At 35.6% G+C, this 27,331-nt stretch overlaps 1 protein-coding gene across 17 annotated transcripts in view; it reads left to right on the top strand.

Moving 5' to 3' along the window:
• The window catches only part of lrrfip1b (leucine rich repeat (in FLII) interacting protein 1b), a 53,108-nt gene that overhangs the window by 17,313 nt on the left and 8,464 nt on the right, over nt 1-27,331 (top strand). For 2 of the 17 annotated variants that reach the window (XM_022675314.2, XM_022675330.2), the window contains exons 2-15: nt 6,716-6,802; nt 10,549-10,566; nt 11,784-11,831; nt 13,467-13,511; nt 14,597-14,647; nt 16,224-16,289; nt 17,215-17,259; nt 19,077-19,142; nt 22,516-22,593; nt 23,832-23,861; nt 24,836-24,961; nt 25,127-25,297; nt 25,773-25,865; nt 26,844-26,936. In XM_022675314.2, the coding sequence (XP_022531035.2) occupies nt 6,716-6,802; nt 10,549-10,566; nt 11,784-11,831; nt 13,467-13,511; nt 14,597-14,647; nt 16,224-16,289; nt 17,215-17,259; nt 19,077-19,142; nt 22,516-22,593; nt 23,832-23,861; nt 24,836-24,961; nt 25,127-25,297; nt 25,773-25,865; nt 26,844-26,936 (1,017 nt within the window). Of the gene's footprint in view, nt 1-6,715; nt 6,803-8,382; nt 8,811-10,548; nt 10,567-11,783; nt 11,832-13,466; nt 13,512-14,596; nt 14,648-16,223; nt 16,290-17,214; nt 17,260-19,076; nt 19,143-22,515; nt 22,594-23,831; nt 23,862-24,835; nt 24,962-25,126; nt 25,298-25,772; nt 25,866-26,843; nt 26,937-27,331 lie in introns of those variants that run through there. The other 15 variants (XM_022675321.2, XM_022675323.2, XM_049479559.1 and 12 more) reach the window with 15 other exon arrangements.

Raw genomic sequence — 27,331 nt, forward strand, 5'->3', positions numbered from 1 at the left:
GCTTACTGGCAATGTAAGATATATATCTCGATACTTTTTAGCTGAAAGGCAATATACGATACATATCTAGATCATTTTTAGGTGAAAAGCAATATATAAGATATATATCTCAATATGTTTTTAGCTGAAAGGCTATATACCATACCTATCTCATTATTTTTTAGCTAAAAGGTGATATATACGATATATATCTCTATATTTTTTAGCTAAAAGGCGATAAATACATTATATATCTGAATATGTTTTTAGCTGAAAGGCTATATACCATATCTATCTGATTATTTTTTAGCTAAAAGGCAATAAATACATTATATATATCTCAATATGTTTTTAGCTGAAAGGCTATATACGATATATATCTCATTATTTTTCAGCTAAAAGGTGATATATACGATATATATCTCTATATTTTTTAGCTAAAAGGCGATAAATACATTATATATCTCAATATGTTTTTAGCTGAAAGGCTATATACCATATATATCTCATTATTTTTTTAGCTAAAAGGTGATATATACGATATATATCTCTATATTTTTTAGCTAAAAGGCGATAAATACATTATATATCTCAATATGTTTTTAGCTGAAAGGCTATATACCATATCTATCTCATTATTTTTTAGCTAAAAGGTGATATATACCATATATATCTCTATATTTTTTAGCTAAAAGGCGATAAATACATTATATATCTCAATATGTTTTTAGCTGAAAGGCTATATACCATATCTATCTCATTATTTTTTAGCTAAGAGCTAAAATACATCAATATTTTTTAACTGAAAGGTGATATATGATATACAGCTCGATATTTGATTGTCACAATTATGACAGACCTACTGTATTTATCACCTTCCACCTAATGTCATAAGAAAACGCTCGTTCTATCTCCACTGATGATCTTGGAATGCTGATATTCTCTACTCTCAGCACCTCTGGCTCTCAGAAGCTTTTCTGGAGATTTGTTTCCTGGCTGTAGCTCAGACTGAGTCCCTGCTGGATCCAGAGCAGCACAGGAACATCTGCCTGGTTGGCCGGGTCTCCTCTGTGCTCAGGAGCTGCTGATTCCTGCTGTACACCAGGTTCCTCTGATCTCATCATCTCATCATCTCCCAGAAACCTGCACATCTCCTTTCCCTCTAACGGCACCGAGCAGCAGCCTGTTTTTACAGGGCGGTCTTTAGGAAAACCAGAAAAGCAACAAAAAGCCCAAAATATACTGTAGCTCTGCCTGCGAGGCAACCAGCCATGGAGCTAAACACACAGACGCTGCTCCATTTTTCCTTTTCTTTCTCTTTTTCCTTTTCTTTCTCTCTTTTTCTGCAGCGTTTTCTACGTGGCTGTATCTCTGGACTGAGCAGCTCCCTGCGTGGCCACTGGGAACATCTGTGGAAATAAATCTCAGCAAATATGAAGTATTCGCTAGACGTGACACAATACCACTATTTCATTCGCTATACAGCTTTGAGTTTTGTCTGCAAATAAAATTTTATCTATTCATATTTTATGATGTATTAATATTAAGTATTGGATTTGTTGGCATTGAAAAATCTTACATTTTTTTACATTTTAATTTACATTAGAAAAACAAACAAAAAAAAAAAACGTGTCACCTTCGCAGTTCACAGAATCATTTTTATAAAGCAGTCCTCCAGGTGGACGGTGGTTTCCGGTTGAGAGTATGCTGTGTGTGATTGGCTGCTGCTTTTCACCGGTGTGCTGAGTATCAATGATTGTGTTTAACAATTGTTATTGTAAGCTTCCTTTGTGCCTAAAAAGGCAAAAAGGCACTTTATAATGTAATATAATGTAATTGTAACTATAAAAGTAAATAAAACATGTAGCATGACTATAATAATTTTTATATTTTCATTGAGTCTTTTAATGTAAAATAGCAACGTTTCTTAAAAGCTAAAATATATAGACTTTATATTTTATTTATGTAGGATAGGATAGGATAGTTACACATTTTTAGACTATTTCAATTCCAATGTCTTGTGTAAGCCTATTCTAAAAGCCAGTCAGATCATGCAATTTCTATTTTTAAACCATCACATTAATCATATGGGCTTTTAGAACTAAAAACTGTGGACTGTGAATTTTTAAACATACTGTATGTTGCAAAATGTAAGAAACACTTAACCTTTTATGCTGTAATCTTTTGCTGAAAAAAAAAAAAACACTATAAACATCTTTCAATTCATCACATCGACTGGGAAAGTTTTTCCGACTCCTCCATGCAGAATTCTTTCAGCTGTGTGTCAAATCACATTTAACATTTGGCCTTTGACTCTGCCATTCGATAACTCTGCATTTATTTCTTTAGAGCTGTTTCTATTTTGGATTTACTGAAATGTATTGGGTCATTTTCATGTTGCATGGTCCACCTTAGCTTCAGCTTTTCAGCGTTTTTCGAAGAGAGGATCTCTCGTTTTCCTCAGATCTTCAACAAATCAGTATTTCTTGCATTTATTTTAGACACAGTCAGCATGTCTCTGTGAGTCAAGGGATTGATTATCTGTCTAAACTCCACTTTTTTTGCAATTAAGCAGAAGGTTGTTGGTACACGTCCTCTGATTGGCTGGTTTAATAGTGCTGTTCAGCCTTTAGGCAGGGAATTTAAGACCTGCCCCATGCAGCGCTGCTCTGCTGATGATACGCTGCTGCTCTCCTGCATCTGGATTAATAATATAGTATAAAAGTATAATTATCTAGACCTATTTTAATTAGAAAGTCTTGTTTTTTTGCAGTGATCAGCAGATTGTGGAGTAATTAAGAATAAACAGTTGTAAGTAAATAAGTCTTGCTGTGTTTCTGCTCTGGTACTTTTTGTGCCTCTGGCTGGAGCGCTCTGAACTCATGTGGTTGCGTTTAGGCGTAATGGGCCTCCAGTGATGCAGGTTTTCAGCAGCTCTGCTTGGAGATTCTTGTCCTTATCACATTTTCCTACTCGGTAATTATGTCCTGACCTTGTTTAGCTCTTTGTTCGTGTCGTCTGTGAGCGTCTAAGGGACTAATAGGGCTGTTTTAGCTGTGAGATGTGCTGGTGGGCGATATGGCCCTGAAATAATATCACAATATTTCATGGTATTTTCACGATAACGATACTCTTGGCAATATGATAAAACACTAAACATTTTTTTTCAAGAATACACTACTGCAACAAAGTGAAAATATGAAAAAATTTATTTTATTATTGCATACGATATGATATGATATGGCAAAATACAAACTGAGATATAAAAAAAAACAAGAATTTTCATCAGATTTGTAACTGACAAAATTTCTCCCAAATTCCAAATAAAAATATCGTAATTTAGAGCATTTATTTGCAGAAAAAAATGAGAAATGGCTAAAAAAACAAAAGTTCATATTCATAAAGTTTTAAGAGTTCAGAAATAATCAATATTTGGTGGAATAACTCTGGTTGGTTTTTAATCACAGTTTTCTTCATGCATCTTGGCATCATGTTCTCCTCCACCAGTCTTACACACTGCTTTTGGATAACTTTATGCTGCTTTACTCCTGGTGCAAAGATTCAAGCAGTTCAGTTTGGTGGTTTGATGGTTTGTGATCATCCATCTTCCTCTTGATTATATTCCAGAGGTTTTTAATTTGGTAAAATCAAAGAAAATCATCATTTTTAAGTGCTCTCTTATTTTTTTTTTCAGAGCTGTATGAAAAATACATGTTAATGTTAATGCAATCATGTAATTACAGTATTATATTTGAATAGTACCACAGCAAATAAGACTAACCTTTACACATGTTTATGTGCAGTTAATAAAATCAGCTTTCCCCTATTTTCAACCACACAGTTGAGCAGGCTGGGTAAAAATAAGTGTAAAAATAAGGGATTGTGCCTTTAAGCCGTAAATAGGCTGTGCTGGTGTTCACATGTTTTTTGTGTTATGATTTATAGGCTGTTTTCCTGCTTCTGTAGTCGTTTTTTCCTGCTGCTGCTGCTGCGTGGGAAAGCGGCTGTTTGGTGAGATTGTAAATGAGCGTCTCTCGGCCACGGCGCTGTCGACAGGCTGGTCAGTGTATTTCTGCCTCCCTGAGAGAATCTAGGCCACGGACTCGTCTCCGGCCCTCTAACGAATGAGCTGTGACTGAACCAGACAAAAGAACCAGAGTGGCTTTCAAACAGCATGTGTGTTCTTCATACTGCAAGCTTTATAACTTCAGTAGCCTTTAAATATATAAAATACCACTTAAAAATGATAAGTTTCTTTGATTTTATCAAATTAAAAACCTCTGGAAAATAATCAAAAGGAAGATGGATGATCACAATCAAATATACCTCATGTTTAAACAGCCTTAACGGCTGTTCAGGTGCAGTTTAACTGATTAATCACTCAGATAAATACCACAGCTATGAGCGAACACAGTCTCTGCTGCTGAATGTTGGTGCGTTTAGGTTTGTGCCTGTGTGAAAACAAACCAAACACTCGAAATATACAAACTCTTTAACTTATCTGGACCAAAGAAACAAACTACAGGTGTACAAACACTTAATAATCACCATTGCGACCTCAAAGTGACCACATGGAATACCTTAGCAACCACTTATCGACTCAACAGTAGCAACATGATAGAAACTGTCTGAAAATTGTAGTTAAGCACTGAACTTGTGCACTTGAAAGTACATTAATAAACCAGTAATAATAATGTATATTTGCAACAAACATCATGAAAATCACTTTATAAAAGAATCAGTGAAGTCTTTTATATTTATACATTTAGTAGAAACAGAAAAATCTATAAGTGATTCCCAAGACCCTGATGTTGTATATAATAATTTTAAATAATGCCTTAAATACATTAAATTAAAAGAAACATGGGGAAAACCTGAGCAATCCATATTATTACTGTGTATTTTATGTTCATGTGCGTTAATAGGATGTTATTTATAGGATGTTTATACTGGAGGCCGCTGTTGTTTGTCCAGACTGAAGAACTGCTTGGTCATTCATACTTTTCCCAAAGAGAAACACATAGAAAACACTACTGCCCTCTACTGACAGATCTGATGCTGAAGTTGATAAAAATCTGAGTTTTATTTAAAGAATTTTATGTTTTTTTAGGGTCTCTTTGGTTAAAATTAGAGAATAGTTGCCCACAATTACTCAGTGGGTTACTCCGCTGCTTTTTGACTATTCAGACACTGAAAATGACATATACAGATTAATATCAGTATTATTTTTGTGATTTAAAGTAAAGTGCTAAAATATTAAGAGTGGATTAACCCAGTTATCCTCTCAGTTTAACTGTGTTTATTTAAATAAAGGAGCATTTTAGTGTCTGTAGATGTAAATTATACAGTAAAATATATTAATAAACTCTTCTTATTTCATATTTAATAGCAGTAAATAAGAGAAGCACAGTGTTTTGAGTTTTACAGCTTTAGAGAGGAAGTGACGGGATGGAAGCTGTGACTCAGCGTTTCCTCTCTTTGTGTGTATTTGTAGCTGTGTGCTATTCTTTATTGTGTCTGTGCTTTTGGGAGAGGAGAACAGGAATGAAAGGAGTAACGAATAAAAGTATATTTAATAAGCTACACATAAATAAGAACTTTAAAATGATTTTGATCAGAATGATAATTATGAATTTGATGCAAACCAATAATAATAATAATAATTTGAGATGCCACATTGTGGAAAAAAAACAAAAAAACATTTCCTAAGTCTATATAGTCCATATAATTTGTATTCTTCATAGTTTTTTATGTTTTTTAAGTTACAGTATATAATTTATTATAGGTGGGAAATATGTGTCTAAAATAATATCATAATATTTCAGGGACTTTTTGCTGTATTACGATATTCTTGACAGTTTTAACCTTGTTTTATTCATTTCAAGATTTTATTACAGCAACACATTAAATTAAACTTAATTTCATACGTTTAGAATAAACAAAAAAGAAATTCTATAAATGTTTGTCTATTTCATAAATATTAACTTCTCAAGGTCCTGATTTAGTATGAAGTAATAAAGTGTAAATTAAAATAATGCAACAAAAAAAAATACTAGAATAGCAAAACAAACACAGAACAGACAGTGACTTTAAGAATATCGCTGTTACCATATATGGATATTTTTATTGTGTCAAAAAGTTGTGTTGTTATTAATATTCTTATTATGCAAATAAATTAAATAAGTTATCTTTAAAGTGAGCTTTAAAGCACGTTTAGCCACCAGTCAAGGAAAACTCTTCTTTAACTTTAACAGAAGTCAGATCACTTCTATTGGTCCATTTATCATAAATGTTGCCAGATTCACATAACATCAGTCAAAACATTAAAACATTAAAAATATAAACACCAAAAATTGGAGATACAAGGTTTGTTTACTCTCAGTTTCACTGTGATTAGGATCTGATTGATCTGTGCTCAGCCCATTATGAGCATTACCATATTAAACCTCTATATAAACATGGCTTTGATATAAAACAATAGTCTGAATGATGAGGTGAGTAATGATGAGAGTAAGGGTGTGATTAATCACAGAGAGTTTGATCAGATTACTGTATAAAAAGCTGCTCCTCCAGGAAAGATCACAGTTTCCTGTGAGCAGAGGAGAGTTCTGATTCGCTCTGGAGTCTCTGATCTGAATGGTGAAGCTCTGTTTGGTGCAGACAGTAAATTTTATTGTATTTAACTCTAATTTAAAGAGATTTCTCACGTTATTTGTGGTGTTTTTTTGTTCTGCAGGCGGAGGCGAGACTGGCGGCTAAACGAGCGGCTCGGGCTGAAGCTCGGGAGATCCGTATGAAGGAGCTGGAGAGACAGCAGAAGGAGGTGAGAACATCGTTCACTATCACTCTATCAGAAACCTACAGGAGGTTTAGTAGAGATGAATATAACAGCTCTCAAAAATTCTGTTTGATACTGATGCATTTAATTTAGACTCGGATCTAACTTTTATTCACTTTACTTTATTTTTAAATGAACTTTTTTTAGTTATTTAAGCAATACGCAGCAAATGAATTCTCAGTATAGCCCCCAATATATATAATTACAAACTTTTATAGTCATTTACAAAAAAAGAAAATATAAATTACGTCTATTTATTTTATAGTTACATCAACACTTGTTTAATAACACAAACACTGCAGATAAAATTTGGTCTATGTTCATCTTACATCATGTTTACCATAAATAGTAGTTATTATACTTCTTTTTACTTTTTGATAAGGTATCGTCTAATAAGCTGAAGGTTATTACGTTCGAATAGAAAATGATCCAATGTTTCTAATATCTGCTGGGGAACTTGGCATCTTATTTAAAAAAAACTCAATATTAGCAATTTATATATCTTTTAACATTTTTGAGTACCATTTTTGTTCATTAGAGCTCAAATCTTTATATTCTACAATGTTACCATATATATATATATATTTTATATATACATATATTATATATATGGTAACATTTGTAGAGTTTTATTTGAGATGTTTGTAAAATGTTTGTCTATTTCATTAATAGTAGCGTCTCAAGACCCTGATTTTGTATGAAATAATATAGTGTAAACTAAAATAACGTGACAAAATAAAAAATGTACTACAGTGTACTGCATATATAATGCATTCAAATACCCTGCAAATATACAAATACAGGTAAATACAGTAAATTGCAAAACAAATACAGGACAGACAATGATTTCACATTATTTCATGTATAGATTTATTTTAATCAAGTAGCCAATTCATATATTGTTAAAATATAATATATTGTTATAATATAATGTTAAAATTCCTATTTTTGAAGATATGTTTTATATATATATATACATTTTTTTGAAGATATATAATAATATTACCAATTCAAACTGCTTGTCTATCAATACCACTCGCAACACTTTAACAGGCAGATATTTTAACAACAGACAGTTGTTTTCTTTTTATTTGTTTTTAATTAAATGCAGAAAATTAAATTATCTTTCTAAACCCTCTGGAAAGCTGTGTCCCCAAAAGTGGCATGTATGTCATACGTCCCCAATTTGCTTTTATGCAGGTATATGCAGTATGTGTGTGTGTGTGTAAGATAAATAAAACACAAAATAGACATAAATACCACAAGTAATAATTTAATAATTTAATAAAGTTAAAGTTAAAGTTAAATTATTTCAATTTAGGAAATCTTGTAAGTATTAAATATGGGGCATTAATCATTAAATATTAAGGCATAAACATTGGCTTTATGTTGTGCATCTTAGCTTATACAGTAGACAATACAGTAAGTTCATGGCTTAGCTAACTTTAACATATATTTATTTAATATTTAATAAACTAACCACACATATTAGACAGTATTAATAATAATCAGCGCTCCACAGCGCCGCCGTTATGTTATTAAGATACATTCATTTTAATCTCATTGATAAATGCGCTGTTTCACATTAAAAGTCCCCTCTAAATTCCTGCTTGATTCCTCGGGGCACAGAAAAATTAATCGATCAGTGTTTTAAATCGAGTAACTCGAATTACTGGAGTAATCGTCTCACCCCTACAGGGTGTGTGTGTTAGAGACCACTGTTCTCTCTCACAACAAAAACCAACAAAGAGCAGCTATAGACGTGTGAACCTGCTGTGCCCCCAGATTACAGATTACATCTCCACTGATCCAGGTCCAGTCTTAGGGGAGTTAAAGCCCTGTTAAAGGCCCCAAAGTGGATTAGTGTGTCGGTGTGGCAGGGCTGGGAGCAGTAAGTGTGAAGTGGGGTTTAGAGATGGAGGGTAACTGCTGGAGATCGCTGGGCTGGATGTAGCTGTAGGATATGTGTGCTGCTCCGCGGCTCATACAGAAGGTAAGATAGAGAAACGCCTGAAAATCTGAGATTCTGAGATTTAAATCAGTGTATCTCTTCTGTCTGTAAGTAATATGTAGCGTTCTCTTTGATGTAGCATGTAGCGTCTGGCGTGCGGTCTCGAACCTGACCTAGTTTAGTGGTGGAAAGTTCGTGAAGGAGGCTGAGGATTTAGTTATGTCTACTTGTGAGGCTGGGTTACGCAATTTCTCTGCTTCTTTTGCTGTTTTATATATATTCTAGAGCTTAATTAAACATTTTATATACAATTATTCAGCTTAGACAACAATTTGTGTGGTTTTGTATAGAGAAACAGTCTACAGTTTGGACACACGTCTTGTTCTCGTTCTTCTTTGTGATTTTTGATTGATTTTTTACATTACAGTACAGTATTTTATATTGAAGACTTTATTAAAGCTATACAGGAACATGTGCTGAATTATTTAGTAAACAAAGTGTAGTAAAAGGGTTTTAAACAAACCAGAATATGTTTTATACTTTAGATTCTTCTATGTACCAAATTCTAACATCTAGCATGTACAGATAAAGTATAAGATGGGTGTCAGAAGTGTAACTGCAATCTTAAACATTTTTCTGAGCTGAATTACTCGCTGATAGTTGATGACAGGAGTGCTCATTGAGCCCTCATGTCTGCTTATACATTTAAGCCAACACAATGCATGTCACGGTGCTAATTTTCTAATAATCTTACACCCCATCAACAGTTTATTTTCACATGTTTAGCCTGCATCATTTAAACAGCAGCAGATCTTCTGAATATATCTACACTGATGGGCGTGGTGTTCTGGTTATGAAATGAGGTGTGTTCAGGTACATTTCTGGAGTTTTGCTTGTTTATCTTGGTAACAAAAAACACAGGAGCTCCACTGACTGAATACAACCTAGACAGACGCCAACAGTCAGATGTTCATCGCTATCTCGGTAACACAGGCGCTGTGCCGAGCCGAGCGTACACCCCCACTTATTACACACACATGAACACACAGCAGCACAAACCCAACTTTTACATCAACAATAAACAGAATAGTAAATAAAATAACATTGCTGTTCCCGTAAATGAGCTGCTGGAGCTCCTTCACAGCGTCAACCAGCAGCTCAGTTTCCTCTGCTGAGAAGAGTTTGTTGGACACGTCCAGGTAGCTGCACCGTTACAATAGCAATCCACCAAAGTCAGAGCTCACCTGGTTCTACTCTTAAAGAGAATGATGAGCAAGAGATGCTCTGATTGGTTAGTTTCACGTTATGCCCAAAATTAACCACACCCATGATTAATGAAGAGAATTAGTACATGACTTTTGTGCGTGTTTTGAGTTGTGCAAGGTGTACTTTTCTCATCGTTACAATAGCAAAGATACACTGACACCCTAAATCAAGCTGCACGGTGCATGGTTAACAGCTCACTATCTACAGATTTCTAAAATAGAGCTTTTAACTTTTGACTGGTACTTTATATGAATAAAGGTGAGCTTAAACAAATCTACAAGTAAAGATATTAATCATTAGATATTACTCATTTATCGTACAGTAAATCAATATCTGAATGATCATGACAGGCCTCGATATCACTGTTTTAATCCTGTTGTCTCCCTCTGATTAACCCTGCTTTATACTGTCCTCTTCTTCCACATACTAATAAAACTGCATCTCATCTTCTCTTACTTTCTCCATGAAACCCCCTTTCTGCTTCTCCATCCTGGTCCTCCTGCTGCTCTGTTAGATTTATCAGGCTCAGAAGGTAAGACATTTCCCACAATCCCCTGTTTCTACTCCTGTCTGCCTCTCCTCTCCTGATCTACACCCTCTGCAGTGTAAACCCATTAAACCAGGTTAAAATGTTGATGTAGTCTGTAACTGTAAACTGTAATTATACTGTTATTAGCAGAATATCGAAGTATTGGCATTGGCAGAGCTGGGAAAATATACTGTTAATTGTTATTGTTGTGATCGTATTGTATTGAAACATGCTGTCAAATATATAAAAGATGTTCTTAACTCCCTAAGACACCAAAAGTAGACTTACTAAAGCCACTGCTTCATTGCTCCACATGATGGCGCTATAATTGGTTGTTTGGTTGTTAAATTCTGTGAAACCGACACAAAAAAAATCCATAAGTATTTTATCCTTCATATACTGAGTATTGCAGAATCACAGTATCTTAAAGTGGTCAACGTATTGTGATAATCGCATATCGTGAGTTGCCTTGTGATTCCCACCTCTAATAACATCATATAAATGTTTAAATAGAAAGGTTGTGATATTCTACGCCCAAAACATTGTACCAACTGTTAAGCATGGTGGTGGTAGCATCAGTTCTTTAGATCAGTTAATAGAATAATACATAAATAAACTAGCATAATTGTAATCTATCAGGTACAACATGTTTGGGCTGTGGCTTATATAAAAAATGTAAGTGCCAGGAAAGTAAAATAAAAAAAAATATTGAACTGGTAATTTTCACAAAATAGTGGTCAAAAATCTAAACAGAATTTATCCAAAAGATTGTTTAAGGCTGTTTAATCTGTCTGGTGAAGGTACAACCAGTAAAATCATTGACAAACCTTTGACCACAACAGTACCAGTATTAGCATTACAGAAGTAAATATGTTTCTTTGTTTAGGGTTATGGTACAGTTTATAGGTTATATTAAAAAAAAAAAAAATATATATATATATATATATATATATATATATTAAAAATAAAAATAAAAAAGGGCTAGTTTTAAATATGACTGTGTAGCAAATAAATATTATCTTGAAATATTAATTTAAATTACATTTTCCGAAACTGTAGGATGCTTTATATGTATGTCTGTACTGTTTCTCTCTTTCACCTCAATAAGCTTCTGCAGTTTTGCTGTCTTTCACTACCTTTCTTTCTTTCTCTCTCTTAAATTTATTCACTCTTCCTCATTTCTCTTCTTCTTCCTCTCCCCCCCCCCCCCCCCCCCTCAGAAATATTATGGGCTGGACAGCAAATGGGGCCATATTGAGCAGTGGATGGTACGGGAAGTTAAAGCTCAGAGCTGCATGCAGTGTGTGATGCTGTGTGATGAGTAGAGCCTGTGCTGGTTTTAGCAGATAAAAGCAGATAGAGCAGATCCTGGGTGTTCTGTATGAAGTGAACTGTGCAGTAGATTTCATAAATATCATCATATGTGTGTTTAGTGTTGAAGAGTTTGCTATGGATTAATTTGGGCTGCAGTACAGTATTTTTATTGTTTATTTTTATAGATTATTGGCTTTGCAAAAATGATAATGTAGAAGAAGGCTGCAATATGCAAATTGGTCCTCAACCAATCATAGGCGCATTTACCCCGCCCCCCTTGTTTGTGTCCTGATTCTAGTTCTAGTTTGTAGTTTCTATAAGCGGTTCCCGTTCCACCTTAAATGGTGCAACAGACAGCAGTCTGCAGCATTTAATATATATTTATAAAACACTATTTGAAAGCTGTTTGTTGTCTACCAGAATAGACCATAAATCAGCCAATGAAAGAGTTGAGTTTATTAATCATTGAAACAGTGACTTGGCCCCGCCCACTGCACTGCAAAAACACTGGAAAAACAGTAGTACTAGAGGACGCCATTGAGGCAAAGTAACAGCAGATTTGTACTAATTTAATGTTTAAGGTACCACTTTAAAATAAGACTACCTTTATAAAGGGTTTATAAATGGTTTACAATTAGTTTATTAATGGTTACTACTTAGGTTGTAAATGCCTTAAAATCATTAATAATCAGTTATAACACATACATAGAATGGGCAACAATATAGATGGCTGTTGGTTCACTATTTGGCAAACAACAGGTCATTGTTGCCCTTTCTACTTATGTGTTATAACTGATTATTAATAATTTTTAAGGTATTTACAACCTAAGTAGTAACCATTAATAAACTAATTGTAAACCATTTATAAACCCTTTATAAAGGTAATCTTATTTTAAAGTGGTACCCTGTTTAGGGACGGTTTATGAAATACAAAGGTCAAAATTAAATATAAATTATTAAACACAGGCCTCCAATACAATGGAAATAAAAAATAGTAGAATATTAGAGTCTCATTTTCTGTGTATTACAGACAGAAAACAGCATTCTTACATTTTTATTTCCATCACTGGAGATAATTTACTTCTGAAAGGGTTAGCCAATCACAGTTGCAGATGAGTGGCATATCGCAGTCACAGTCACAGTATGTACCAGTATTAATCTATGCACTGTTAGTATTTTACCCATATCGTGCAGCCCCCTCCCAGACTGAGCTTCACTGTGCAGCAGTGGGGGGTTGTGGGTCGTCTGATGCAGTGGGTTTTAGTGGAGATGTTTATAACGTACAGCAGGATTATGGAGATGTGGCGTGACCCGCAGCTTATAGCCATTATAACCCACCAGACTCTCCGGCTCCACTTAAGCCTCCTCTCAGACCTAAACACGCGCTAAACCCTCATATAACAGCCTGTGATATGTTAATGGCATGGCGTGAAGCATGCGTAGCGGTGCTGCCATGTGCTGTGTGTGTGTGTGTGTTGTGTGTGTGATGTGTGTTATCGGTTTTCAGTGTTAATACTGAACACGCTCTCACTCTCTGATCTAAAATCTCCTGCTCTTTTTCCTCTGTTTTTTCCGCTGCTGGTTTTCAGGAGGACAGTGAGCGGTACTCTCGCCACTCACGAAGACACGCCTCGGTCTGTATTCTCTCTATTCTCTCATTCTGCTTTATCCCTTCACTTTTGTCCAGTTAATCCCTCCAACCTACAATCTACATACAACTACTGATCATCTACCAGCTTCTGTTTGTAGGCAGTAGACGCTTATTTCATCGTTTAGATCTTTTTTCTTACAGTAGTGATTCTCAAACTGTAGTACGTTAAACACCAGATAACATCAGTAATATAATACTAAGTATACAACAGTTAGTTATGACAACAGTTAGTTATGCAATGTGATTGGCTGAGAGGCGTTCTATAAGTACCATTATCAGCCAGTAATGCACTGTAACTGAAGTTCTCTCAATGTATTACTTTGCCACATACAGGTAACCTAGCAACGATGCAGCGCTTACAAGCCAAATAGAACAGCTACAAACAGAGCAGCAATGGAACTGTTAGTGTCGTAGTCATGAGACCGAGACCAGATTAAGATTTAAAAATGAAAAAAACATTAAAGCATGTATCTTTTCTATTTATTAAAATAATGCCGAATCTGTATCTCTTCTAAAACTTAATCGAAAGTAAACTGAATCAAATTCTCTTAATTTCTCTTCTCTTAATTTTATTATATAATGTAACAAAAACAAGCACAATTTTCCCCTTAAACAGCTTCTCGCTAAGGTTAGCTAGCTGACAGCTAATGTTAGCTAGCTCATCACTATCACTTTAGTTCTCTCCCGGTAACATTTGTATTTTAGCTAGTTTGTCACTAAAGTTAGCTAGCTTGTTGCTAAGGTTAGCTAGCTTATCACTAGCTTTAGTTCTCTCCCAGGTTACATTAGTGTGTTAGCTAGCTCATCACTAGCTTTGGTTATATCCCCTGTAACGTTAGTGTGTTAGCCAGCTTGTCACTAAGGTCAGCGCTCCATACATTTGGAAAAATCATTAGAGTCTACTTTCTTTTCTCCTCTTGCTGCCTTTCTTCAACTATCTCTCCATTTTAACCCTTGGTAGATCACAGATCAGTAGTCGTCTGTAGCAGTGTAGATGCCGTACATAATCATCTATACCATTACTGATATCTCTCTCTCTCTGTCTCTCTGTCTCTCTCTCTCTCTCAGATATCAGACGATGAGGAGCGGATGTCTGTTGGAAGTCGAGGAAGTTTAAGGGTGAGTATATTTGTATTGTAGCTGCAGTGTAAAAGTTCACACTATCATAGAAGGGTATAGATGACATTCGGTTCCATGTAGATACCGAAGTAAGACCCACATTAGAGCCGAGTGCTGTTATAAATGTTATAGTTTGGGTTTTTACACATTTAAGATCGCAATTAAGGTGTGTCAAGACTTTTGACTGGAGCTTTACGTGGAAAATAGCTAAAATTCATGGCTTTTAGTGGTTTAAAATGTTTTTTTTTTAAGTGATAGGCTCTGATGATTGACTGCTGACTGTTGTCAGGGTTTTAATTAGTCAGTGGCGCACCTGTATTTTCCACTGCCAAAATAGAAACATGCTAGAAATTGACTTGAACACACCTCATTTTCAGACCACCACACCCATCAGTGTAGAGTTATATATTTCTAAACTTAAATGCTATTTTAACAGTGTAGGCCGTTGAGTGGGTATAAGATAGCAATGAGCATCGTGAAACTCCTTGCGCAGGGTGTATGATGATGTACGATGAGGTTCTCGATGTGTTTTATTTCAACATTCTTTAACATTCATCTGATGTATTGAGCTACACTATTCTCTACAAATTACTAGTGCATTATGGAGATTGTAGTGCCCTCGAAATCACATTCAAATTCCAGTTTAAGATTCAGACGCTCTAAAATGTGGAGCCATTTGGGTCACAGCCATGTTCTACTGTGATTGCATGAATACTAAACAGAAATATTAGCATTTAAACACTCGCAACAGCTAAACAAGGACTCAAACACATCCCTAATACACATTGGGCATGCAGTATGTATCCTATGGTGTGTGTGTGAGTGTGTTTTGTGTTTTACTGAATTCCCGCACAGCCACTGCTGTCTACACGACAGTATCTCACACTCTGGAAAAAATGAAGAGAGCACTTCAGTTTCTGAATCAGTTTCTCTGATTTTGCTATTTATAGGTTTATGTTTGAGTAAAATGAACATTGTTGTTTTATTCTATAAACTACAGACAACATTTCTCCCAAATTACAAATAAAAATATTCTCATTTAGAGCATTTATTTGAAATTTATCAGAAAATGAGAAATGATCAAATTAGCAAAAACGGATGCAGAGCTTTCAGACCTCAAATAATGCAAAGAAAACAAGTTCATATTCATTAATAGATTTTAATAGATCAGAAACTATTCCAATATCTGGTGGAATAACCCTGGTTAGTTTTTAATAACAATTTTTTTTCATGCATCTTGGCATCATGTTCTCCTCCACCAGTCTTACACACTGCTTTTGGATAACTTTATGCTGCTTTACTCCTGGAGTGAACAAAAATTCAAGCAGTTCAGTTTGGTGGTTTGATGGTTTGTGATCATCCATCTTCCTCTTGATTATATTCCAGAGGTTTTCAATTTGGTAAAATCAAAGATACTCATCATTTTTAAGAGCTCTCTTATTTTTCTCTCTCTCACAAGATCGTTATACACAGTTGCGCTTCTGCTAAAGATTACAGCCCACTGTTTTCAGCCATTTTCATTTCACATTTTCACTTTTTCACGTCGGCTTGTGTTGTCCCTCTTTGCTCGCCGTAGGGAAACTACTCGGACCTGTGCAGCAGCACCGGCAGCCTGCCCTCATCCAGACTTCAAAATGGCCGGGTGTGTTTCTCTCACTGCCTTTAATAATGCTTTACCACACACACACACACACACACACACACACTCACGCATCTCTTACTAACTGCCTTCAGCTTTCTTCCTTTCTTCTGCTTCTCTATCCTTCCTTTTTGCTCTCGGTGCTACTTATACAACCATACAGTATGCAAATTTTTAAATGCAGACGACAGAACAGACTGGGGTTCCCACACACTTGCTGGCCACTTTATTGGAAACGTTATTATCTACTTTCTAGATATACCTTGTATACAGTGGCTTGCAAAAGTATTCATAACTTTTTCACATTTTGTCACCTTACAACTCCAAACTTAAAAGTATTTTATTGAGATTTTAAGTGATAGACCAATTACAGCTCTGAGCATCTAGAGACTGAGATTTTTCTATTATTTAAAACATTATTGTGGCTACTATTGATGATGATAATACAAATAGCTTAAATAATACATTAATAGCAGGTTAAGTTGTAAAGTGTGAGTTTTTACTCATTTCCCAATGGGAAAATTCTGAATTAATATCTCTATAAAACACCTGAGTTCAGACTAGTGTGGTACCAACAAAGTACAGCAGGTTTGTTGGCTGGTGCAACCTGCAATTATTATTATTTTATTTTATTTTTTGCGCCATCGAAATATATTACCCCTGGAATAGCACGTCGCTGTACATGCTCAGAGAAATTTGCGAGTCATGAGGAAGGATACATCAGCTGCGTCCTTTAAATTTCTTTTTAAATGTAAGCTGAATTAATCTGCTGTATAACATTGAACAGCCTTCTGTAACAAAAAACTCAATACTACAAAAGAGTAAAATGATCAGTACCTGTGAGTACACAAGGCCTTCATTTACTGTACCTAATAAACTGGCGACTGAGAGTGTCCGTGTATGCCCCTCCCTCTTTTTCTGTCCGTAGCCCTCTGCACTTTTTAGTGATGCTCCTCGCTCGAGAAGCCACAGGGTTGGTTTCTTACACTCTTAACCGTGTCACATGACCCAGGCAGGGTTTTCCGCATGCGTCCTGTCTGTCTGCAGCGTCTGTGCTTTTCTGTTCAGGGCGTCTGTCTGTGTTTGCATGATGTTAGACCTGCGTCCTGCAGGATGCGCTGTTTTACGTGTGCCTGATCATTAACTGTATCAGTGGGATATTTCCCATCACTGTCTGATCACCAGAACAAAGAGTATAAATGAATAATTAAATACCTGAATAAATAAATAAGTGAATAACTGGGCTGCATGCTGAGCTGTGTAGATGGTTCATTCTAGATTAATCTGTTTGTCTTTAATTATTGGAGTAATGTAGATCACAGCATCATTATTACATGTGTGCGTTTCCCAAAAGCAATAAGATCAATAAAAGATATGTACTATAGAGTTTATCAATCAATCAATCAATCATTCAATCATCCTTTATTTAAACTCGGAATACATTGAGGGTGGCCCTCATTTACAATGTAGCCCAGAAATTACACATGGAAGGGATTGACACAAAAAAAATGTAAATAGAATAAAAAAGTAAAAAAACTGAATTTTATTAAGGTATATAAGACAATTATTTAAAACATATATATTTAAAAAAATATGACTAAGATATAAAACAAAAAAGGTAAAAAGGAATCATAAAAACATAGATATAGAAAATCTAAGGTAATATAACTAATAAAAATTCAACTACAGGTGAGTAAATAAAACTAAACACATAAAAAAGTAAAATATAAATAAGCAATAACTAAAAACAATAAAAGAAAAGAAAGAAACAAAAAAAGAAATGTGAAAAAAACAGCTAAAACAAACCAAGATTAAAAATCTGGAGCAAAATATGCAACAAACTCTTTAATAGAAAACCCTGCTTCTTACCCCGGCTAGCCCTGCTGGAGCAGCATTAGCATTACTTAGGCGAGTATATTGGACTGTAGTCTGCGCGTTTACTGTGTTAAAACAAGCTTTGTAGGACGAACCGCTAGCTAATATCGCCCTGGATTACCGGAACACTCAGAGTAGTTCCTCAGTGTAGTGCTGTTGGGTGGCATTAGCCACTAACCGCTAGCATTTAGCCGCTAATGCTAATGCTAATGCTTCAGCTTTAGTGGAAATCTGTAAATCTAAGCTCACTGTAAGCTTTTTTTTTTATCTCCAGAGCCGTATATAATATAATAATGTCGTAGACTTATTCTGCCCCAGAAAAAGAACAGTTCAAACTAATCACTGAGTCCAATAGTGCCGTTTAGGGGCGTGCCATATCGTATCGTACGCAGTAATATCGCCAACATTTTTGAATATCGTGAACGATATTAAACCCTGAAATATGGTGCCATATCACCCACCCCTAGTTATCACATCAGGGTACTACTTTTTTGCTTTTATCCTGTATATATGGAGATATTTGGGGTATATTATTAGTATCATGACATTCTGGATCATTTACTTCTGTTACGAATCTGATAAAATAATAAAATAAAATGTAAGTTTTGTTGCAGTAGTGTATTTTAAAATATTTTTTTTAATTCAGTGTTGTCTCATATCGACAAGAGTATCGTTATCGCGAAAATACCATGAAATATTGTGATATTATTTTAGGGCCATATCGCCCACCCCTAGTGCCATTATATTCATGTCTATGTTGACTGTATACATTTCATTTATTGTATTTTAATCAATACATTTCTATATATTTCAGTGTATATATATATGTGTATAGGATAGGTTTGTGCGTGGTGGTGAAGCTGTGTAAGTAGTGCACAGTGAACACAGTGAACACAGGTTGTATTCTGTTCACAGGGTTCTGTATATGAAGAGAATGTGCACTCTGGTGCTCGGCGGTTCAGTGGCTCCAGCACTCGCGGCGTAAGGCCTGTTATAACCCCTCTATTCAGGAGCATGGCCTGACTCTGAGTAGCTATAGCACCTCCTGTGGCATCGTTCTTGCATGGAGCCACTGTCCGACCGTGTCCGGTTCCTCTGTATCGGCCTGAACTGACTGTTTATGTTGTTTGTTCTGGTACTGAATGTTTTTTGAAGCAAGGGTCAACAGTTTTATCCACTCTGAGCTGATTTAACTGAGGGTTTTAATTCCAATCAGCCTCATATACACATACCAAGCATAACATTATGACCACATTCTTGTTTCTACGCCCATTATTAGGTGTGTCACGATCAGTAATGGCATAATTATCCCTTTAAAAGTACTGTAACTTATAGTTACTTTATGGATTACTTGATTTTAAGTTAATTTTAAGTTAGTACCGCCTCAACATAACAGTTTAAACTCACTTTATTGGAAGCTTTGCTCCACCTTTGGGACTTGTTCTGTAATTGTGCTGCTGCGAAGCTAGGTAGCGCATTATGAGAACCACCAACCTTGATACTGATCATCTTTAGCTGATACAAACTCAAAATAGTGTCTGTATGTTCAGCCCGAGTGTTAGTTTTAGCCTGTTAGCTTGTTGTTAACTCGCTAGCTTGTTGTTAGTTCCAGCAATTAAGCAACGACTGTAGTCATTCTTTCAACAAAACCTTTTTACTAAAGAAAATGACGAAAAAGTGTAATGCACAGTGGCTTGGATAAGTAACTTTAATCTGATTAATGGATTGGAAATAGTAATGCATTAAATTTTAACTCCCTTAGATGTCATTAATGACCATAATGATGACATAATATCATATAACTATGAAATTACACCCTTTAAAGAATAAAATAAACTATTTGTTCCCACATTTAGCTCCTTTTTCACCAATGTAAAGCAGGCTTAAAGCTTTATAACAGTTTATAACAGAGAGAAATGAGGTGTGCATGTTGTGTTTGATTGGAATTTAAATCACATCAACCCTTTGTGGATTAGATTGGTGACTCCTGATTTAAAGGAATAGTTTGGCAATAGTTTCATTTTGTTTAACACTTTTATATTTTGTTGTCTGAAGTTTGCTTCTTTGGTTTTGCACTTTAGTCTAAAATTGATGTGGAATATTTAGATTTCTATTGACTATTTAGCTTTTTAAGTGGAAATTAAAGAGTCCAAGCACATTTGGCTCTGTGACTCTGTTGTGGAGTGATATTTATTGATTATAATAATTTTAATAATAATAATAATAATAATAATAATATAATTATATTTGGTGCAGGGTCTTAAAGGAGTTTTTTGGGGGGGTATGGCTTAATATTTGGCTTTTAATATATGAGTGAAACTCAATTCTAGAGCTTTTTTTTAGAGTTTTCTTGCTAAATAAGTCTAAAAAGTCCTACAGGGAGAGAAATGTTCTAAACTTTCTGAATTTGTCTTTTTCTTCACTGCTCATGAGTTTATTCATATCTGTATTATGTTTTTTAGGTTCTAAAACAACATAATCAGGTCTTACGATGGTCTCAGGACTCACAGCTCACAGTCTTTTTAGACATTATGAACTAAAACAGCTGATCAGTGGAAATAAGTGAAAGTGATGGATGAAAAAAATCAGCATGGCCTTATTTGGTCTATAGATCTCACTCACTTGTGAGCCTTGTCCTTTACAACTGGAAATAACTGCCCTGCGGTGCTGCCAAGACGGACACTGAGCGAACAGACTGTCCTGTACTGACTTTAACTGTGTCTGAAACCGTTCCCTATTAAATGCTCCCTACATGGAAATTCACATTATATTATAGAGCAGTGTTCCTCTGATACAGATCAGAATTCAGCAGATTCAGAGAATGATTTCAGAATTCTTACTTTTTGGATGTTGGTCCTCATCAAATATCAAGTTATCTCCAAAGCATACAGTGCAATGAATTCTGGGTATTCCATGTCTAGCAAGGCCCAACTGTTTATACACTCATAGAAAGTGTTACCATAATTCTTTTCACAATTCCATGTTTTAATATTATATACTGAGTCAATGTCTAGGTACTTTTGTCAGTTTTGATTTAAAGGTGTATTAAAGCATTTATTTACGTAACGCTACCACTTATTAGCACTTATTAGCACTTATTAGCACTTATTAGCACAATTCTAAAAAAGCAAAAAGTAGACAAACAAATCTCGACTGCGTTTTTAAACCAAACTGTTTCTTTTTAGTATTTTCTTTTTTCTCTTTTTCAGTTTTAAATAACATTATGTTATTAGCTTTGATTTAAAGGTGTATTAAAGCTTTTTATGAAACAGAACCGTCAATAAATCAGCCTGCCAAGATTGCTGTTTCGAATCCCGGTCATGCAGCTCGCCATCAGCTGCCGGAGCCCTAAGAGAGCACATCTCGATCTGACCAAGCTATCAAATATACTTTCCTTTTATTTGAGCTAAACTGCTGAGAAGATGCAGTTTAATCTGATATATTAGCCAGATAACACTTATATAATTAACACAGGTATGAATAAACACTGTCTCTGCTGCTGCTCCATGCTGTTTACATGCATGCATGGATTGTGCTGCGTTCGCTGCTTGCAGCTGCACAACTGTATTTACTACGTGTACATGTGCGCTGCCTGTGCCTTTAAAAACACTGTGTTTAAAAATGCAAATTTTCAGCGTTCTGTGTTAAATCAGCTTCACACTGCACAGATATACACTCTGACCAATCAGATAACAGACAACGAATTTTGTGTGGATTTTGGTGCGTTTAGGTTTGTGCCTGTGTGAAAACAAACCAAACAGTTGGAAACGAGAAACGAACTACAGGTGTGAAAACGCCCTTATAGTGCACTAAATATACTGCACTATATTTTCAGACACCACTACATAATTGCAATACCCCAAAACACAGAAGTTATAGTGTAGTATAGTATAGTATTGGTGTAGAAATTGCATAATGCTATCTGTGTTGATGCTAACTGATATTTGATTTATTTAATGATCCAGTGAAATGCTAAAGAAGCAACAACCAGACACCAAACATATCTTCACTGTATTTTTAAACCAAACTGTTTCTTTAAGTATTTTCTGTGTATCTGGAGAGTATAAAACAGACGCTTGGTTGGCGTTCTCTATCATGACTTTATGAGGCATGAATCCAGTATCTGGATGTGATGTGTTGGTCGTTTTATTGATGATGTTTCAGCAGATAAGGTCTATAATAGCTGTCGTCTGTAGCATGACTGTTCACTGGTGTAATTAACCCTTATTTATCTGCTACGTTTCCCACACTCCTCCCGTCTCTGTAATGAATCTGTTCTAATCTTTCCTCCTTCCTTTCTGCTAACATCTCTCTTCTTCTCTGCGTCTCTCTGTTTCCTCCACGCTCGGTCCAGCCCTCGGACTACAGCGGCTTTCTGGGCTCCGGTTCCAGAGCCTCGTCCAGGGCCAGCTCAGCCCGAGCCAGCCCGGTGGTGAGCTCCTCTCTCTGCTCTTTCTCCTCAGTGTGCAGCAGAGCCTTCAGGTCCAGAGCAGCTTTTAACCCCAGTTTAACACCTATTCTCTTTTTTTTACATGTAGTTCCTCAATAAAGACATGAGAGTTGTTTCTGAAGGTTAATGTAGTGTATTTTGCGCATTATAAGGCGCTATTATTAAGCGACACTAGTTAGGATGCCTAAATCGAAGTCAGCAAGGGTGTCGCCATGTTTCCTTTCTAATGGAGAAGGAGAAGTGCCAAGATAAAAAAATAGCTGTAATTCTAAAAAAAAAAAAATATCTTTGTCAAACAAGCGCTGAATTTTAATTTCTTTTAATTTGAAAACGGTTTATTTGGGTGAGAAAAGTGCTTCAGTTTGTTTACAGTAAGCTTCGATTCCCAGTATTTTGTTTAAAGGTGAGTTTTCAGTAAAGTTTCTCCAACATTAGCATTAGCCGCTAACCTCAGCGCTAAACACGCAGACTACAGGCCGATATATTCGCCTCTGAATGGCGAAAGAGCTAGCGCTGCTGTTAGCGGCTAATGCTAATGCTGCTGCACCCAGCCTTAGTGCTGGAGAAACTTCATTGAAACTCCTGTATAGCGCATCAGATTATAAGGTGCTCTGTTGATTTTTTGGGAAAATAAAGGATTTTATGTGTGCTTTATAGTCAGAAAAATACAGTAATGAGGCAAATGGTCAAAAGTTTTAGAACACCCCCATATTTCCCTTTATTTTTGAAAATTGGAAATTAACTGGAAATGGTCACAAAATCCTGTGTACAAAACTGAAAACTAAAATCTAAAAAAAAAGGAAAAAAAATATAAAATTAAAAAATATAGATCACTAAAACAAAGGCCCATAGACTCTATTAGAAATCACAAAGCTCAAGATTTCAAGTTACTGACTTCCATTCAAAGTTAAGAATCTCCTGTAAATCTGCTGTTTTGGAGATACTTGTTTTTCATTGGCTGAAAATGAGCAGAGCAGGTAAAGCAGTGGATGCGTATACGGACCCTCCTCCCTCTAAAAAAAGAGAATAAACTGCGTATTTTATAGAGGTCAGATCTGAATTACCTGCAGTGCGGTGAATACCTGTGCAGCAGAGTCTGGGACTGGGGTATGGCTCCCCCATGAGGATGTGATGTGTATCTTTAGATATCTATCATTTTTAATATTAATGACTGTATTAATGTTTTAACTCTGGTTTTCTATATGTGTATCTTGTTTTAGGTGGAGGAGCGGTCAGACTTCCTGGAGAAGGTCAGTGATTTTTTGTAAAAGTATTTTTAGGGTGTTCACATCTAAATAAACACTGACATGCCACATGTCATGGGACAGGAGCTAATAACAAAAAGCTATAGATCTCTGGACTGGGCTGTGGGATATGTGTGTGGGTAATTTTATTATATTAAATATGAATATGATTTTTGCCAGGTTTGCTAGGTTTGTAATAACCTTTATTTGTAACATACTTTATACTTGAAGCAAATCTTTTCTGATCACATGGACAATTTTAGCCAGACACTGCTGGTCACGATCATTAGCACCCACTATGCTGTCCACTGTGGATGGTAATGCCTTTTATGATGTATTCCCAGTACACACATGACAGTGGAATGTTTGCAAACCTTGAATACGCTAAATTACAGGATAGCACCTCACAACTTAAACAGGTGTGGGCATTCTCAAGCTGCTTCCTAATGTAACTCAGGATCAATTTACGTACTTCTATCCCATGAGTTTTGGCATGTTAGTGTATTGTGTGCTCCTGCATTCACCTGTTCTATTTTATTGTTCTGTTTTATTCTACTGTTCTATTCTATTCTTTTCTATTTTATTTTATTGTTCTATTCTATTATGTTCTATTATGCTGTTTTGTTCTATTATATTGTTCTATTCTATTCTATTTTATTTTATTGTTCTATTCTATTATGTTCTATTATGTTGTTTTGTTCTATTATATTGTTCTATTCTATTCTATTGTTTTGTTTTATTTTATTCTATTGTTCTGTTTTATTCTACTGTTCTATTCTATTCTACTTTATTGTTCTATTCTATTCAATTGTTCTTTTCTATTCTGTTCTATTCTATTGATCTGTTCTATTCTATTTTGTACTATAGTTCTGTTCTATTCTATTCTGTTCTATTCTATTCTTTGGTCCTTTTTTATTCTATCATTCTGTTTTATCCTGTAAATATGAGATATTAATACTGTCAGAAATCTGTTTTTTTAGGGCTCCAGAACAGCTTCTACTCTCTCTGCTGCTACTCTAGCGTCGCTGGGAGGGGGTTTATCTCGGAGGGGCAGCTGTGATACATCAATCTCTGCTGATACAGAAGCTTCCATACGAGAAATAAAGGTACTTTTAATTTAGTTTATTTTATAACAGTGACCATGAGATTGTAAGTTAAGAGAACAGTACACTAAATTGTACCAAAAAGGGTTAATGTGTGTGTACAGGTGTCTGTCTAAATAAAAAATAAGCTTAAATACCTTCATTTTAAAAACACTGATGATGTTTCAGGACTCTCTGGTCGAGGTTGAGGAGAAGTACAGGAAGGCCATGGTGTCCAACGCTCAGCTGGACAACGAGAAGTCCAACCTGATGTACCAGGTGGACACGCTGAGGGACACACTGATGGAGCTGGAGGAGCTCCTGTACGAGACCCGCAGGGAGTGTGAGGAGAAGTCCAGGGTGAGGACTGAGACTGAGAAACTCTGAACTGAATCTAGATTTTAATATTAATTTCCAAAACAAATTAAATAAATCTGCCTACTACTAGCTTACTATCTAACAGCCAGTAAATAGTCTATTTTCACGCCTTAGTCCTGCATCATTTAAATAGCAAGAGTTTAGGTTTGTGCCTGTGTGAAAATAAACCAAATCAAGGTGATAAATTCTCAAAGTACTAAATACTCATTAACTGATTTGGTCAAGAGAAACTAAATACAGGTGTAAAAATACTATTATCGTTTTTTTTTTTATAATAAAGGCATTTATAACTGTGTTATAAATATATAACAGCCTTATAATTCTATTATGCATTATATCAGTGGTAAAATTCGTATTAAAATGACAATAATATTATTTATCATTTATCATATCATTACCTATTGAACAGCTGCTTTGCCTAAAATGTGTTTGTATAATATTTTCTGCCCTTGTTCAGGAGTATGAACGAGAGCGACATGCTCATAGCATCCTGCAGTTCCAGTTTAACGAGATGAAGGAGACGTTAAAACAGAGCGAGGAGCTACTAACGGTAAGAGCTTCTTCTTAACCTTAACTTAACCTAATCTGGACCTGCGACAAACTTAGAAAACTGTTTTAAAGGGGACGGTTTCTTCTATTGTCTTTTGTGTCTTTAAAGATATTTTGCATGTTTTTAAAACCTTTCTTATTCACAGAAACTACTGTTTATTACTCATAGTAAGTTATGCTATCTGTTACTCATAGGATAAAGTCCTGCTTTTCATAAAAGAGCTAAAAAAAAAAAGCTTGATAGTCAACAATGTTGAGCAAAAGTCCCTAAAGTTAGATATTTTTGATATACCAATGGTATACCAGTTGTATACCAGTTATTTCCATAACTGCCCCATTCAAGGGGACAGACTAAAATACTCAAAGCTGAAGGTCAAAATACTGTTTTAAATCAAAAAGCATATTTAAAATCACTGATTAACCCTTATGAATAGTTTGAGGCACTGACTTCCTCATATCTACAGCAGGGGTTTTTCACTAGTTACACATGATTTGTATTTGCCCCTCCTCCACTCATGGATTAACCAATTGGCTCTTTATTTGAAGGGCGGGACTTATCTGTAAACAGATGCCACGTTAAGCGCAACAAGAACTCCCATTCATATTTCAATCAGTTGATTAAGGGTCGGCAACAGTAAACAAACAAAAGAAACGCTTAATAGAAGAGCTAGCAAGCTACATTCAATAAACACAGAGCAGGTGTGAGCAATCAGAAGCTCGGAGAGCATGAACGCTGTCTGAAAGCTCAGGTGTGGGTGCATGCTGGGAGTTGGAGTCTTTAATGTGTGAGTCAGAATCCAGAGCAGGCACATTAAGAAAGATGTGCTGTATATACTGACCTTTTAAATGTTTCTTCCAGCTCTATACTTTGCTGCTTTCTTGTCTTTACTGTCTTTCTTTTCTCTATTGTTTCTCTGTTGTATCTGTTGTCTTTATTATCTGTCTCTTTCTCCTCTGTCCTCTGCTGGCCGCTGCTCAGGACGCTCAGCACTTGCATATGAAGCAGGACGGATATGTTAGAGAGATTTCAGACCTGCAGGAAACGCTGGAGTGGAAGGAGAAAAAGATCGGGGTACTCCCAGACTGTTAACACGTCTAACTGTGGAGTTTCCAGAGCTGTGATTGGAGTTAAAGCTGCCCAGCAGGGATTTCTTTAATCCAGTGGTGTGAGAAGCTCATGTAAATTTTAAAAACTGAATTTAACCTTTGAGAAACTATTTTTATATAAGGTGATTTTTATAAAATAGAGCTTCCTCTGCTGATGGACAGGAGCTCACCTGAGCAGCTTTAACTATTATATGTTGTGGTGGTAGTGGAAAAGTTTGTATTAATCATTTTTTTAGGCCCAGTCCCATTTCACTTCTGGGCTCTAACAATTAACCAATAAACCAATTAGCTGATTCCTGTTAGGGTGGAGGGGGGGGGTTAAGGTTAGGGGGAAGTGTTGGGGCTACATGGTCCTTCAAA

Source organism: Astyanax mexicanus, chromosome 5, assembly GCF_023375975.1.
Source record: "Astyanax mexicanus isolate ESR-SI-001 chromosome 5, AstMex3_surface, whole genome shotgun sequence".
Classification (NCBI taxonomy): Eukaryota; Metazoa; Chordata; class Actinopteri; order Characiformes; family Acestrorhamphidae; genus Astyanax; species Astyanax mexicanus.